Consider the following 15102-nt stretch of genomic DNA (forward strand, 5'->3'; position numbering starts at 1 on the left):
TACAAAACCGTTTCATTCTCCATTCCCCCTCCAAAAATTGAAAACAAAAGAAATAAAATGCCGACATTTATAAGCGGAAACTGGTTTTAAACCATCACCACTAAAAATAACGTACTACAACGCGCAAGCGTTCAATTCCAACGAGGTTATTCATATTTTAATTTACTCCCACAATAAGAAAATGACGGGAACGGTAAGTACACATTCATCACTTAACCACGATATATGATAAAATTTCTGCAGCCTACAATCCGACCTGCAAGCAACTTCGATCCCGATCAAGATGCTACGGCTTTAAAAACAGCCTTTAAAGGCTTCGGATCGGATGAAGATGCAATCATAGATATCATAACTCACCGAAGTAACGAACAACGTCAACAAATCGCGGCTAGATTCAAAACGATGTATGGAAAGGTAAGTCAACATTGCGAGTTAATCACTTATCCAAACTTAATCCCGTTCAGGATTTAATCAAAGAATTAAAAAGCGAATTGAGAGGGAATTTAGAAGACGTTATCGTTGCTTTGATGACTGAACCGATCGAATTTCAAGCCAAACAACTCCACAAAGCGATCAGTGGGTTAGGTACCGATGAGGGGACCATCGTCGAGATACTCTCAATCCACGATAATGACGAAGTTATCAAAATTTCGCAAGCGTATGAAGGATGTAAGTCATTAAATAGTATCAAAATGAAATTTGACCAAAAAAATTCTAGTGTATCAAAGATCTCTTGAAAATGACATTAAGGGCGACACCTCCGGTACCGTAAAAAGACTCCTCGTCTCCTTATCAACGGTAAATTAACAAAAATAACACGAAAACTCCCTCAAACCCACTTGTAGGGCCATCGCGACGAATCTGAGACCACCGACCAAGACAACGCTTTCAAAGAGGCCAGAACCCTCCTAAGGGCCGGCGAATTGATCCAAGGGACCGACGAATCAACATTCAATGCCATTCTCTGCCAAAGAAACCGTTCCCAACTTCAACTCATTTTCGAAGAATATGAAAAAATCACAGGCCATCCATTTGAAAAAGCCATAGAAAATGAATTCTCCTTGACTGCGAAAGAATCACTTATCGCCCTTGTCCACTGTTTAAGGGACCGAACCGATTATTTAGCGAAACGTCTCCACGACAGCATGGCCGGAATCGGCACTGACGACCGCACTCTTATCAGAATTGTGGTCTCAAGATCGGAAATTGACCTGGAAGACATCAAAGATACTTTCCAGAATAAATACGGGAAGACTCTCGCCGAATTTATACAAGGCGATTGCTCGGGTGATTACAAAAAGTGTCTCCTAAGTATCGTTGGTTAAATAATTAAAGTGATTTAACTACGAAACTGGGTTTTATTTCTGCGATAAGAGTGGAAATTTATTCTTACGGTCATAATTTTCTAGCGATAAGAACGGATGTATTCTTGGTTGCATACCTTACGATCAGTAAATGGAAATCTGTGTTGTGGTTACACGTTTTTTTGACTTGCGGTGGTGTTTAGTGTCACAATTGACTAAAAATTTTGTCAATGACAAAACTATGTTACAATCGATTTTAAAGAACTCCGAACAAGCTTTCAAGGCCAAAATCCGGGAGGACCGAGCTTCGGTGAATCGTTTAGGCACGAATCTAACCTTAGATGAATACAAATTCATAATTTCGAAGGTTTTAAAAGCCAAATCGAATCAAGATTTTCAATTACCGAGTGACAAAACTCTATTGGATAAATACGACGTCCTTGAATTAAACAACGGCGCAAAAGAATTAATCGTACCGTCGAATGAAACCTCCAAGATTATTTTTTACGTTCACGACGACGAGCTTTACAAAATTTTACTCGACGCTCATTTACATTTAAAACATGGCAATTGTGACGAAATGTTGCAATATCTCAACCAGAGTTACAAAAATATAACGTATAAAGACGTGTCAATATTTTTGAGCTTTTGTCAAGATTGTCAAGACAAAGCTACTCTGGATGAGAAAGATCTGATTGAAAAATATTCACATTTTAACACCGTTTGTCAAATTGAATTAATCGACTTTGAATCGTGTGAAGACAATGGATACAAATTCGTTATGATCTACCAAGAATTATTAACAAAATTCGTGATCCTCAAACCGTTAAAATCGTACGAATCTGAAGAAGTAGCCCAAAATTTAATCAACATTTTCGGTACTTTAGGCCCTCCTATCTATCTCAAATCTAACAAGAGCGACGACTTCGTCGAGGGAATAATAAGCCGGCTAAAAGTCCTCTGGCCCCCTGTTAAAATCGAATATTTAAAATCGGACCGTTGGGATGATCTAATCGGGCCTGAAATCGAAACTATGGTCAGAGTTTGGATGACCAATAATAAGAAATCGCAATGGAGTGAAGGAGTCCGGTTTGTCCAATTGAAAAAAAATACAACGTTTCATTCGAAATTGAAAAAAACACCATATGAAGCGCTCTTCAAACATCCAGTCGAGACACTTTACCCGAAAATGGAAAAAAACGGGGACACACAGGAAGAATCTGAAGATTTTCAAGAAATTGAGATGGACGTGAAGGAAGAACCGGTGGATGAAATCGAAAATGACCCTCTGGAGCTGGCCGAAGAAGCCCTCGAGATTGCGAAGAGTGAACCCGAAAGCGACTAATGTTTATGTATAAAACAAACAACAATAAATAATTAAGATTTTGGGGGACATTGATTTTGTTTGACACTGTACAAGTTAGTGTCAATTCGCACGTGCGCAGACTATTTTGTAAAGTCAGCTGTTTCTAAAAATTACTTTTTTTAGAATATAAAGAATTTCCAAATAAGAAAAACGTGTCAAGAATTTCGCACCAAGTCATTTTCAATGAAAAAATTGATCTCTCGTCACAAATTCAAAAAAATTGTGATTACTTCGAATTATATAACCTCAAACTGTGTGAGTGAGACAAAACAAGTTGTCCAACTTTCGACTTAAATTTCCGATTTCCCCTCAATTTAATACCGAAAATGGTAACAAGATGTGTAGTCCACGGTTGTAAAAGCACCTCCGACTCCAGTAAAGAAAAAGTTTCATTCTTTCAAGTCCCCAAAGCTAAATTAAAGTTGTGGCAAAAGATAGTTCGAACCAAACACCGGCCTCTGACGATAAAAGACAGGATTTGTGAGAAACATTTCAAAGAATCGGACATTATTAAAGAAATTATAACACCACTTTACTCGGTAAGCCCCTTTAAAACTGACTATTTGACAATTAAATGACACTGTGTGACCTTGACTTTAAATTTGTAATTTTTTAGTACAAATTGGACAGGATTCGATTGAAACCCAACGCATTACCATCCATGTTACCCATTTATCGTAATTACCAACTCCGGTCACGGAAATTAACATGGGAGCCCCCTATAAAAAAAATCAAACTCGAACAACCAATCGAATTTATCCACATAGACGAAATGGACAAACTTGTTAAGTAATTGGTATTAAATTTCAATAAATAATCTGTGATTTCAGGAAACAACACCTGAAGAGGTTTTCAGGTCTCATTTGGAAACGGCACGTTTAAAATACAATTATTCTAAACACATGACTTTAGAAGAATACAACCAAATAGTGGCGCAAGTTTCGGAAGCGAAAAAGACGAAAGACGATTCAAAATTGTCAAAATATAATGTAGTTATCATCAATGGACAAAAAAAATTAACAGCGACACACCCAACTGACCTTCAGTATTACGTTCACGATGATGAACTTTTTCACATTTTGCAACACACTCATATCGCTTTGCAACATGGAAATCAGAGACAAATGATGACAGAATTGAAAAAACGCTACAAGAACATTATCGGTGGCGACGTAGCCACTTTTATCGAATTTTGTCCCCGATGTATACGAAATTCTAAAGCAAAAGACCACAAAAGCGTACCGATGATTTTTAGTAAAATCAGTTCGATTTGTCACGTTAATTTATTAGATTATCGGGCTTGGCCTGACGGTGATTTTAAATACATTCTTGTCTACCACAACGAAATGACAAATTTTTGTCAATTGAAAGCTCTAAAGACGAACAAACCGAGCGAAATTGCTGAACATTTAGTGGATATTTTCACCTTTGTTGGGGCCCCGACTGAAATGCACACCCGCGAGAAAGATTCCCACTTTCTCGAAAACATTCTAAAAGAATTGAAACAAATTTGGCCAAATTTAGTCATCAAACCGGTCAAAAGTAACCAACATGAGATTTTAGCCGAAATCAAACGGATCGAATACGAAACAAAATCAATCCGAAATCGGAAACGGTGGAGTTCGATCCTGCCTTTCATCCAATTTGAGAAAAATAAAGACATATCGTCGGGGGTACGACCGTATGAGAGACTATTCGGGCTTGTGGAACCTTACGAAAAAACAGTTTTGTCGTCAAACATTCAAAAAATCAGCAAAAACACGATTGTGCAAAAGCCCGAAACGACATTTGTCGACGAGGAAAACATCGGACAAATCTGTACACATGAACCTGACGAAATCGAGGGAGACAATGAGGGAATCCCCCGGTTTTTTCTCCCCTCATTTTTCAAAATCCCCAAACCGACAAGAAAGAAAATTGAGCTCGAGAAAGCTTTCAAAAAATTGACTCGAAACAACACAGCGATTTTGACGAAAGCAAAATACAAAAATTTAATTAAAAAAGTCAACACTTATCGAAAATTGAAACACTATGATACTCTCGAAATAGATGGAGTTGTAGTACTTATCACTTCTACGACTAATGGTACCGGCACTATTAAATATTACGTCCACGAAGACGAACTTTTCGATATACTCCACTACACTCATATTAATTTCGATCACGCAAGCCACTCCGAAATGGCTAGGAAACTTAAAAGAAAATTCGAAAATATAACAAACGAGATTATTTCAACCTACTTGTTATTGTGTCCGGAGTGTAAAGGTATTTCAGACAGTAATACTGCAACATATTCAGACAATTATGCGCCACAACTCGAGATAGTTGGCGACATTATTCCTCACAATGAAATGTCTTCGAAATGTTCAATCAATTTTCTCAATTTTGAGTCACAACTTGACCATGATTACAAATATGTGATGGTTTATGTAAACACACTGACAAAATTTCACATCCTTAGACCAATGAAACATAAAACAAGCAAAGAAATTGCGGATATTTTGTTGGATATTTTTACTTTCTTAGGCGTCCCGTCAAAAATCTTCACACAAGAGTCTCGTTTACTGTGGCGTGCAATCACAAAAGTGAGACAATTGTGGCCCGGATTTTGCCTGATTGTCCAAATAAGACAAGGAATTGCCCCTAGAATGATCGACAGAGAATTGGAACATTGGATGTGCAGTAACAAGACCCTCGAATGGACCAAAGGACTCGACCACGTACAACTAATGCGAAACAAATTCTTAAATTACAATATTGAGAAAAGTCCTTTCGATGCACTCTTCGCTGCGACCGCAGGCCTCGAGCAAGACCAACCCGAATTGATTTCTGAAGAAGAAAAAGACCCACTTTCGTCTTACGACATGGAAAAAATTCCCCAAGTCAAAAAACAAAGACGAGTTCGTCGAAAAGCCCCATTTAAAAGCCTCCAAACTTTCGTTATGAGTGGGCTAACGTCCCGCTGTTCCGTCAATTTGATCGATTATCACACCAAACCTGATGGCCACTACAACTTTATCATGGTTTATCAAAACACATCGACAAAATTCTCGATTCTAAAACCACTCAAAACGAAATTTCCTGACGAAGTGGCCGAAAATCTAGTCGATATTTTTACATTAGTCGGTGCTTCTGATGTGGTCGAGTCATATCACGGCCGAGAGTTTGTTCGTAAACTAGCAAAAAGTGTCAATCATCTTCACCCGAATTTGATTTTTGAATACAACTTGACGACGTATCGAAATTATAAAAGTGTGTGTAGTATTGAAATAGAAATACAAAGATGGATGTTGCACAATGGGACGCAGCAGTGGACACAGGCGCTTCCTTTTGTACAATTGACCACGAATAAGTCTTTTGATGAGGAGATGGCTGTTGTGCCTTTTGAAGCGTTCTTCAAGGGATTGGGATATGCAGGGAGAGAAGAAGAGGATGTTAAATAGTGTTATTATTTTCCTACTGTTATGAATAATAAATTTAAAAATTATGAAATTGTTTGTTATTTCCTGGTTATTTCCCGTTATGGCCGATTTAATAATTATTCAATGTGTCGCATTAAAAAAATATTAGCATAGCAAAGATCTTGTGTTTGCAAAGCATTTATTTTTTAACCGACTTTTAAAATGCTATTTATTGCCTAAAGATAACACAGATAGATAGTAGATCCCCGATACTAAGTTTAGTGTTTATTTTTCGTTGTATGGTGAAAAGGTATCCTAAAAATGTATGTACTAGAATACAATTCTTTGGTCTTAGCCTTTTAAATTGTTTTTATTGTATACCAAGAAAACAACTCCTAGTTCATTTTCTACTGCAATATAAGTTGCGTAACCATGATCATTGTGGTGGTTTTATCTTAAAAAATGACCTCCATTTCCATTATCGAACCATTGGTAAAATATTATCAAATTAACTTCCCATTAGAGTAGATGACACAACTTTCACTATAACAAGTCACGTGATGACCCGACCTTGTTTTGTTTCAGTGTGACGTTAGCAGAGAAGAAGTGACTTCTGAATCACCAACAACGTTTGTGAAAATTCTTCTTACTCACGACACGTCACACATAAAAACAAAATCTTCATATAAAAGGTGAGTTTGATTTATTTTTTCACCATTACGCGATTGACGTGGCAAAAATTTAACCACTTCCATTACTAAAAATAGAATCTTAATAACGCCGGTAGCTTTTAACAGATGTTATAAATCGAATTTAATTAAATTAAACAATTTGTTGTTACAGCGTAACTGCAAAATGAGTTATCCAGGATATCCACCCTATCAAGCGGTAAGTTATTGCGCATAAAAATCTCAATTTTTTTATATCATTTAATAACAATTTGATAACAATTTCCTTCCGCCACACCTTGTTAATAAAATTATTAGAAATATAACATTAACACAAAGTCACATGATCAGCCACTTTGGCGCCAATCATTCAACTATTGATTTTTCCCAGGGTTCAAACTACCCGCCGAACCCAAACTCCGCGCCCCCTTATCCCCCCAATCCTAACTATCCACAACAAGGAGGCGTTTATCCCCCCAGTGTGGGGTACAATACAGGCTCTCCTATGTACATGCCGCAACCCTACGGCGGTGGCGGGTACCCTCCTCCAACCGGGGGTTCCCCCTACCCCCAACCTTCTCCTTACCCCAACCAAGGAGCTGGTCCCAACCCAGGTCAAGGATCTTCTCCCTATCCCAATCAAGGGGCTAGTCCCTATCCGCCTCAAGGACACTCTCCTTATCCCAGTCAAGGGGGCCAAGGAGCCTCTCCCTATCCCAGTCAAGGGGCTAGTCCTTATCCAGCTCAAGGATCCTCGCCCTATCCCAGTCAAGGATCCTCTCCATACCCTTCCCAACCCTACGGGCAAGGACATCACTCCTCTAGCTATGCACCCTCTTATAATCAAGGCCAACACTCAATCAAGGTAGGTCTAAGGGGGTTGAATTAAATCGAAGAATTCAATTCGTGTTTGCAGAGCTCCCCAACTGTGGTCCCCGCGCACCCTTTCAACCCCCGCGAAGATGCTGAAATATTACGCAAGGCCATGAAAGGTTTCGGAACGGATGAAAAAGCCATCATCAATGTTCTAGCCCGTCGTACGAACGCTCAACGATTAGAAATCGAAGTTCAATTCAAAACCCTCTATGGCAAGGACTTAATCAGCGACTTGAAAAGCGAATTAACAGGAAATTTCGAGAATTTAATCGTGGCTATGATGACTCCACTCCCTCAGTACTACGCTAGGGAGATCCACGATGCCATCACCGGCGTAGGAACCGACGAAGACGTCCTCATCGAAACCATGTGCACCCTTAGCAATGCCGAAATTCGTACAATTCGTGACGCCTACCACAGAAGTAATCCAATTTTCCTCAAATTTAAACCTTATTAACCCGCAATTTTTAGCCTACTATCAAAACTTGGAAAGCGACCTGAAGGGCGACACCAGTGGACATTTCCGCCGACTCATGGTGTCACTCTGCAGTGCCGGACGTGACGAAAGCATGCAAACTAACCCTCAGGGTGCAACCGCCGATGCTCAGGCTTTGCTCCGTGCCGGCGAGCTTCAAGTCGGGACCGATGAATCAACCTTCAATATGATACTCTGCCAAAGAAATAATGCCCAACTTCGGTTGATTTTCGATGAGTATCAACGCTTGTCAGGCCATGATATCGAAAAGGCTATCAAAAGTGAGTTTTCGGGTGATATTGAAGAAGGGCTTTTGGCTGTTGTGAGGTCGATTAAGAATCAAGCGGCGTTCTTCGCGAAGCGGTTGAATAAATCAATGAAAGGGTTGGGAACGAATGATCGAGATTTGATTAGGTTAGTTGTGACGAGATCAGAGATTGACATGGGGGATATCAAGAGAGAGTATCAGGCGAAATATGGAGAATCACTCGCTGATGCCATTAAAGTACGTTTTTTGATACAAATTAGGTAACGAAATGTAACAATTTTGTTTTAGGGCGACTGTTCTGGTGATTATAAAAAATGTCTTTTGGCACTTATTGGAGAATCGTAAACTGCTACTTAATGTGTCAAATTTTTAAATATGTGTTTTTCATATAGTTGGATTTTATTATTCATTGTTCAACGTATATAAAACTGTATTTTTCTAATGTTATAATATTAAACTTACAAGAATATGGCCAATAAAATCGAATAATGTATTTTATGAGCAAAATTCTTATATTTAGTATTGATCTGTTTATGTACACTTTTTTGCTATTGTTATAAAATTTGAATGGTTAATAAATATAACGTGCAGCATATTTTTTTATTCCCTAGAGTCTCATAAGCATTTTTTTCTTTTTAATTCAGTTAATTAAAATTGAAGATAACTTACCTTTAGCGCAGGTCAGGTGGTTGAGGAATTATTCTGAAAAAAAAACAACTAAAATGACTATTCTATTAAACTTTAGTTACATTTTTATAACATGCTTTACCTACTTTCTTTATGTGATACAATATTGTACTACATGGTGAACATCAAATATTATTTTAGTCCAACATTTGCATTCTTTATCATTAAAAAAATCCTTTTGAAGATTGGATTGGTGGTAACCAACACAACTTGGTTTATGAACAATTTAAGTAGGTAATAAAAAAATCTGGTAAAAGAGGTGAATTTAAAACAACGCTTAAGAAAAATAAAGGAAACGCTGAAGTAAAAACAAGTTTTTTTTATTATGCGATGAGAATAATAAAGCCTAGTTTGCAAGAAAAAAAATTGCATATGTAACCAACTGCTCCTATTATTACATGGTATTTCCATTTTATTAAGTTTTATAAATTAGGTATCTACCAAATATTAATCCTTTAAAATCGATAAAAACCTAATACAAATATTGACTGAGGCGCACCTGTGGCGCCATCTCAACTGTTGCGCTCCTGAATAATTGTTATAATTAGTGAAAACAAGTGCAAAAAACTACTAAACAATCAATTCTTAGTCGATTTAAAATGCAGTAAATCACAATGAAATCATGAAAGAACGCATGGCGCCGTCTTTTTTAATCAACTAAACAAGACACGTAACCCAGATAATAAACAAATTCTGAAACATCTGTTGCTAAAGTTGGCGTAAACAAATTGACTGTTTCTCTAGTTTTGTCACAACACGTTTGGTAAGTCTCTTTTATGGTGATTCCCGATCAATGTAAAAAGTGATAATTCAACAAAAAGAATATTTATACAGTACAGTAAGACATTTAATTATGTATTTATATCAGTAGTTCAAGGTTTTATACAGAGTGTTTATTTCTAAACTCACAAATAATAAATATCCTGAGGCCTTTTTCTAACAATTTATAATAATGTTGTGAAATGGGGAGAACAATTTTCTAATAAAATCTTGACGACAGTCATGACGTCACATCTCCATTAGTCATCAATTGCAATAAATGTTTCAAGTAAGGTTGTCCAATTAAGTGTTTTATCTTTCAGTACTGTATGCGTAACCGGCCTTAAGAGTCGTGGCTTACTGAGATTATTAACTTCCGTCGCAAAAACTTAATAGGATAAGTAAGTAAGTAAATTAAAACAACTGTGATAATAAAAAAAAAACACTTTTTAATTTTTTCTAGACCAAAATGAGTGGCTCTGGCTATCCATACCCCCAGGTATGTATGCATAATTAATCATTGCCATATCACAAAATACTACTCATTGCGCGCTATTGATAACATTGTCAAGTAGTTGCAAAGATAAAAAAGTATCAAGGAAATATAAAAATATATTTTTATCAGGGTTCGAATTATTCACCATACCCCTCAAATTCAGCACCTCCATACCCCCCAAATCCTCCTTACCCCACGCAAGGAGGAGTTTTTGCTCCCAGTCTGGGCTTCAATGTTGGGTCACCCATGTATATGCCACAACCCTACGCCGGTGTTGGCTACCCTTCGTCAGCAAGTGGAACGTCTTATGCTTCAAGTGCGCCCCCTTACCCAAATCCCACCCCCACACCAAACACGTACCCCCAGTCAAACCCATATCCAAGTCACAAACCATCACCCTACTCGAATCCAAGCACGTATCCCAATCCCCAGTCAAATCCATATCCAAGTCCCAAACCATCACCCTACTCGAATCCAAGCACGTATCCCAGTCCCCAGTCAAATCCATATCAAAGTCCCAAACCATCACCCTACTCGAATCCAACCCCAAATTCAAATCTATATCCTAGTATCAAACCATCAAACCCATATGGACACCAAGCAACCCATTCGAATTCCTATCAATCGCCAAAACTGAAGGTACAATTCCAATTTTTTGACGGAACTCGACGAAATTTTTGCTTGCAGAGGTCTCCGACTGTGGTCCCCGCCAACCCTTTTGACCCCACAAAAGATGCGGAAATTCTACGTAAGGCCATGAAAGGCATTGGAACGGACGAAAAAGCCATTATTAACGTTCTAACAAAACGTTCAAACGCCCAACGATTGGAAATCGCAGTCCAGTTTAAAATCCTCTACGGAAAAGACCTAATCAAAGAATTAAAAAGCGAACTGAGTGGGAATTTCGAGAAAACAATCATCGCTTTAATGACTCCACTTCCCCAATTTTACGCGAAAGAATTGCACGATGCAATTTACGGGCTTGGAACCGATGAAACGGTCCTCATTGAAGTCATGTGCACCTTAACTAATGCAGAAATAAGGACAATCAGAGAAGCGTATCATAAAAGTAAGAAACTCATTGTTGCAATTTGACCTAACCTTGATTATTTAGCCTATAACAAAAACCTCGAAAGTGACTTAAAAGGTGACACCAGTGGTCATTTTCGACGCCTCATGGTCTCACTCTGCAGTGCTGGACGTGACGAAAGCATGGTCGTAGACCACGCAGCTGCCATTTCCGAAGCTCAGGCACTTTACGAAGCCGGGGAAAAACGCTGGGGCACTGATGAATCCATGTTTAATATGATTTTATGCCAACGAAATCACGAACATTTGAAAATGGTATTTCAAGAGTATCACAGGATTTCAGGACACGATATTGAAAAGGCCATCAAAAAGGAATTTTCGGGTGATATTGAAGATGGGCTTTTGGCTGTTGTGAGGTCGATTAAGAACCAACCAGCTTTCTTTGCCAAATGTTTGCACAAAAGTATGAAAGGTTTGGGGACGAATGACCGGGATTTGATTAGATTGGTGATCACTCGCTGTGAAATCGATATGGGGGACATTAAAAGAGAATATATTAAAAATCATGGAGAATCTTTGGCTGCTGCTATCAAAGTAAGAGTTATTTTTTTGGAAAATTTTGAAACTAACTCTGAATATTACAGGGAGATACTTCAGGAGACTACAGAAGGTGTCTTTTGGCCTTAATTGGAGAAGCTTAATTTATAACCCAACATTTTTATATTTTATCAATACTTACAAATAAATGTTGACTCACATTTTGTATTTTCATTCTTTATTCCCAAAATTTAATAAAATTTAGTCAACGATTTATAAGAAAACACACCCTTTCTGTGAAAACCCGGTCACCGATTTGGTCCCCTCCAAAAATTTTGCAACAGGAAATAAAATTAATCTTTCTGATAAGCCACTTTATATTGATTTCAAAGTTTAGCTTCAGTCAGTCTTTTTAGGTTTCTACTTGCAAAAAGTTGTCCCAAGGTAAGTAAGTCAGATATTTTTTTTTCTAATAATAAAAAAAATCATTTAGATCACAATGAATCACTGCGTATGTTCCAAATTACCCAAGGTATGTTACCCCGAACTAAATAAAAAAACTTGATAACACGTTTATTACTCTAGCACTCCCAAATTGCAACATCTCCAACAGTGACACCTTCAAAATTTTTCCTTTCAACTGAAGATGCACAAGTTTTACACAAAGCTATGAAAGGATCCGGAACTGATGAAAAAGCCATTATTAACGTGATCGCAAAACGGTCCTTAGCCCAACGTTTGGAAATAATTTCGCAATTTAATAAACTCCACTCCAAAAATTTAGTCGACGAACTTAAAAAAGAATTAAGTGACGATTTTAAATACTTAATTTTGGCTCTATTAACCCCACGTGAAGAATTTTACGCTGAAGAATTACACAGGGCTATGTGTGGGTTAGGAACCGATGAAGATGTCCTAATTGAAGTTTTATGTACTTTGAATAATTCAGAAATTGTTAAAGTCAGACACGCTTATTACAAACGTAAGTTTCATTTATTATCACAGAATTTTTTTTATTTTTTTGTTATAGTGTTTCACCAAAGTCTCGAAAATGATATAAAAGGTGACACAAGTAGCTACTTCAAACAACTTTTGATAGCCCTCTGCGGCGTTCAACGCGACGAATGCTGCTCCACCAATCGTGACGAGGCAATTTCCGAGGCAGAAAATCTCTACAACGCTGGGGAAAAACAATGGGGAACTGATGAATCCACGTTTACTAAAATTCTGACCGAGAGAAATTACCCTCAACTTCGCCTTATTTTCGAAGAATATGAAAAACTGACTGGTCACGGGATCGAGAAAGCAATCGAGAGTGAATTCTCCGGAGACATTAAAGACGGTCTATTGGCGATTGTTGAAACTGTTCAAAATAAAGCAAAATTTTTTGCCAAAAAGTTGCATAAGAGTATGAAAGGACTGGGGACCAATGATCGAGACTTGATAAGAGTGGTTGTGACCAGGAGTGAAATTGATATGGGAGAAATTAAAGCCAAGTACCAAGAGGAATATGGAAAGTCTTTGGCTGAGGCTATCAAGGTAGAATAATGGTTTACATGTAGTTTATTACTTGAAAATTGGGTTTTTATAGGGCGACACATCTGGGGATTATAAAAAATGCCTTTTAGCTCTGATTGGCGAAGAATAACTGCGGTCCGAGGCAAATAATTAAACGTAATCGTTCTTTACTATTCTATTTATTTAATGTATTAAATTATATTGTATTATATTCTATCTGTTTTATTTAAATAGTTTTCTTACAATATTTACACATTTATCTAGGTCTTTTCCTCATGAATCACCGTCAACACTGATAACAGTGATATAACAAGGAAACTGTTATTAAAAATTTCTTAGAAAAACAAAATAAATATATTATTTTTCCAATGACAAATATATCTTATCGAAGAATTTTTAATTAAGTAATTAAAAATGCTAGCTATGGAAATAATTTGTGGAATAAAAAATGTGCAATTAACGCATATATAATTAGATTATTTCACTTTATTTTTAATGCATTGCAACGTAATAATTAATTAAAAAATAGCCATTTTTCGTAATTTCGTATACTCAAAAACGTAGTACTTGTTTCGTTAAAAATAGGGAGAATAGCACAAAAAACACAACAAAACAAAGTAAATAGCTTGGGTTTTCCCCGCATTTTCTCGATTTTACAATAATTATAATAGCACCATTACGTTTTTCTCAAAAGAGAAGTAGTATACAAAGCCGCCTAATAGATAAGCAAAAGTGTTTGCACTTTTTATTATACAAACGTTTCCAATTACTTAAATTGATAATGATAACTGTCGAAGCACAAAACACTTTGAACTTGCATAAAAATCACTTTTTTTGAACCGTTTCAAGACACAAAACATAAATCAAAAATTTTAGGAAACAGACTCAATTTTTTCGCCGGTATGCGGCGCCACTAATCATACACAACTACTTGATTTTGTTCAAAAATTCGCTTAAAAACATAAAAAAATGCGTAAACCGGCAAATGATTGTCACCAAAAACTCAACCAGAAAAAATCACTGTAACTTTTTATTATATAAAATATTTTTTACGGGTGAGAGAAGCACCATTAAATTTTTTCTCGAAAAAGAAAAGTTCGCCAAGCCGCCTAATAAATAACCAAAATTTTCGCACTTCTTATTATACAAACCTTTCCAGTTAATGAAATTGATAACTCACGAAACACAAAACACTCTGAACTTGCCCAAAAATTAGACTTTACTACTTTAAAGACACAAAACAAAAATCAAAAAATTTAAGGAAACACAGACTTAAATTTTTTCGCCGGTATGCAGCGCCACCAATCATACACAACCACTTGATTTTGTTCAAAAATTCATTCAACAAAAACATAAAACAAATCGGCAAATATTGTAACCAAAAACTCAAAAATCAGACAAAATCACTGTAGTTTTAATCATAACACTAATTTTTCATTAAAATAAAAGCTGTTTTTTACCGGTGAGTGCATCTGCTACCTAACCTTAAATAACAGAATTGTGAGTTTCTCCCCATTTGAAAACAAGTAAATGATTAGTGGACTATTTAGTTAAGTAAATAAGAGAAATCTCACTTACGTGAATGTTGTCAATTCGGAACAAACAGTTTTTTCGTAAAAACAATCACACGAATCAAATTTGAGGAAAAAACCTTGAAACCCAATGGTGCCAATTAAAAAAAAACTCACTAAATTTATCCAATTCAATAGAAATATAAA

General features: G+C 36.8%; 7 protein-coding genes across 14 annotated transcripts in view; 6 read left to right on the forward strand and 1 right to left on the reverse strand.

Moving 5' to 3' along the window:
- The window catches only part of LOC123015597 (origin recognition complex subunit 5), a 40299-nt gene extending 25234 nt beyond the window's left edge, over positions 1-15065 (reverse strand). The window contains exons 1-2 of one of the 3 annotated variants that reach the window (XM_044415414.1): positions 14963-15065; positions 9028-9060 (exon numbers count right to left, since the gene is read on the reverse strand). The gene's annotated coding sequence lies outside the window, so the exon portion shown is untranslated. Of the gene's footprint in view, positions 1-9027; positions 9061-14142; positions 14172-14962 lie in introns of those variants that run through there. The other 2 variants (XM_044415415.1, XM_044415416.1) reach the window with 2 other exon arrangements.
- LOC123015600 (annexin B9-like) lies at positions 107-1351 on the forward strand. The gene is made up of 5 exons (XM_044415418.1): positions 107-193; positions 244-414; positions 465-669; positions 719-798; positions 846-1351. Exons 1-5 carry the CDS (start codon positions 182-184, stop codon positions 1323-1325), a joined length of 948 nt encoding a protein of 315 aa, XP_044271353.1. The 5' UTR covers positions 107-181; the 3' UTR covers positions 1326-1351.
- On the forward strand, positions 1546-2649 carry LOC123010121 (KRAB-A domain-containing protein 2-like). Its single transcript, XM_044406822.1, has one exon. The coding sequence runs from the start codon at positions 1546-1548 to the stop codon at positions 2647-2649; it is 1104 nt and encodes a 367-aa protein (XP_044262757.1).
- Positions 2757-6155, forward strand: LOC123015594. The gene is made up of 3 exons (XM_044415405.1): positions 2757-3209; positions 3287-3454; positions 3501-6155. Exons 1-3 carry the CDS (start codon positions 2997-2999, stop codon positions 6111-6113), a joined length of 2994 nt encoding a protein of 997 aa, XP_044271340.1. The 5' UTR covers positions 2757-2996; the 3' UTR covers positions 6114-6155.
- LOC123015596 (annexin B11-like) lies at positions 6345-8948 on the forward strand. Of its 2 annotated transcripts, XM_044415412.1 has the most exons (7): positions 6345-6394; positions 6657-6763; positions 6915-6959; positions 7131-7604; positions 7656-8037; positions 8087-8595; positions 8647-8948. In XM_044415412.1, exons 3-7 carry the CDS (start codon positions 6927-6929, stop codon positions 8701-8703), a joined length of 1455 nt encoding a protein of 484 aa, XP_044271347.1. In that variant the 5' UTR covers positions 6345-6394; positions 6657-6763; positions 6915-6926; the 3' UTR covers positions 8704-8948. The 2 variants fall into 2 exon arrangements, with proteins under 2 accessions (XP_044271347.1, XP_044271348.1); XM_044415413.1 differs by lacking the exon at positions 7131-7604 and having other exon boundaries at positions 6352-6394.
- Positions 9546-12087, forward strand: LOC123015595 (annexin B9-like). 5 transcript variants are annotated; one of them, XM_044415406.1, is made up of 7 exons: positions 9546-9808; positions 10128-10209; positions 10268-10303; positions 10430-10939; positions 10988-11369; positions 11415-11923; positions 11974-12087. In XM_044415406.1, the coding sequence occupies exons 3-7, from the start codon at positions 10274-10276 to the stop codon at positions 12028-12030; spliced, it is 1488 nt and encodes a 495-aa protein (XP_044271341.1). In that variant the 5' UTR covers positions 9546-9808; positions 10128-10209; positions 10268-10273; the 3' UTR covers positions 12031-12087. The 5 variants fall into 5 exon arrangements, with proteins under 5 accessions (XP_044271341.1, XP_044271342.1, XP_044271345.1 ...); XM_044415407.1 differs by having other exon boundaries at positions 10128-10205; XM_044415409.1 differs by lacking the exon at positions 9546-9808 and adding an exon at positions 9838-9883.
- On the forward strand, positions 12241-13603 carry LOC123015598 (annexin B9-like). The gene is made up of 5 exons (XM_044415417.1): positions 12241-12310; positions 12360-12398; positions 12452-12848; positions 12897-13405; positions 13458-13603. The coding sequence occupies exons 2-5, from the start codon at positions 12366-12368 to the stop codon at positions 13512-13514; spliced, it is 996 nt and encodes a 331-aa protein (XP_044271352.1). The 5' UTR covers positions 12241-12310; positions 12360-12365; the 3' UTR covers positions 13515-13603.
- Positions 15066-15102: the final 37 nt, after the last annotated feature.

This window comes from Tribolium madens, unplaced genomic scaffold (assembly GCF_015345945.1).
Source record: "Tribolium madens isolate multiple individuals breed KSU strain unplaced genomic scaffold, Tmad_KSU_1.1 Scaffold_19;HRSCAF=116;Tcas5.2_LG9, whole genome shotgun sequence".
In the NCBI taxonomy this organism is placed as follows: Eukaryota; Metazoa; Arthropoda; class Insecta; order Coleoptera; family Tenebrionidae; genus Tribolium; species Tribolium madens.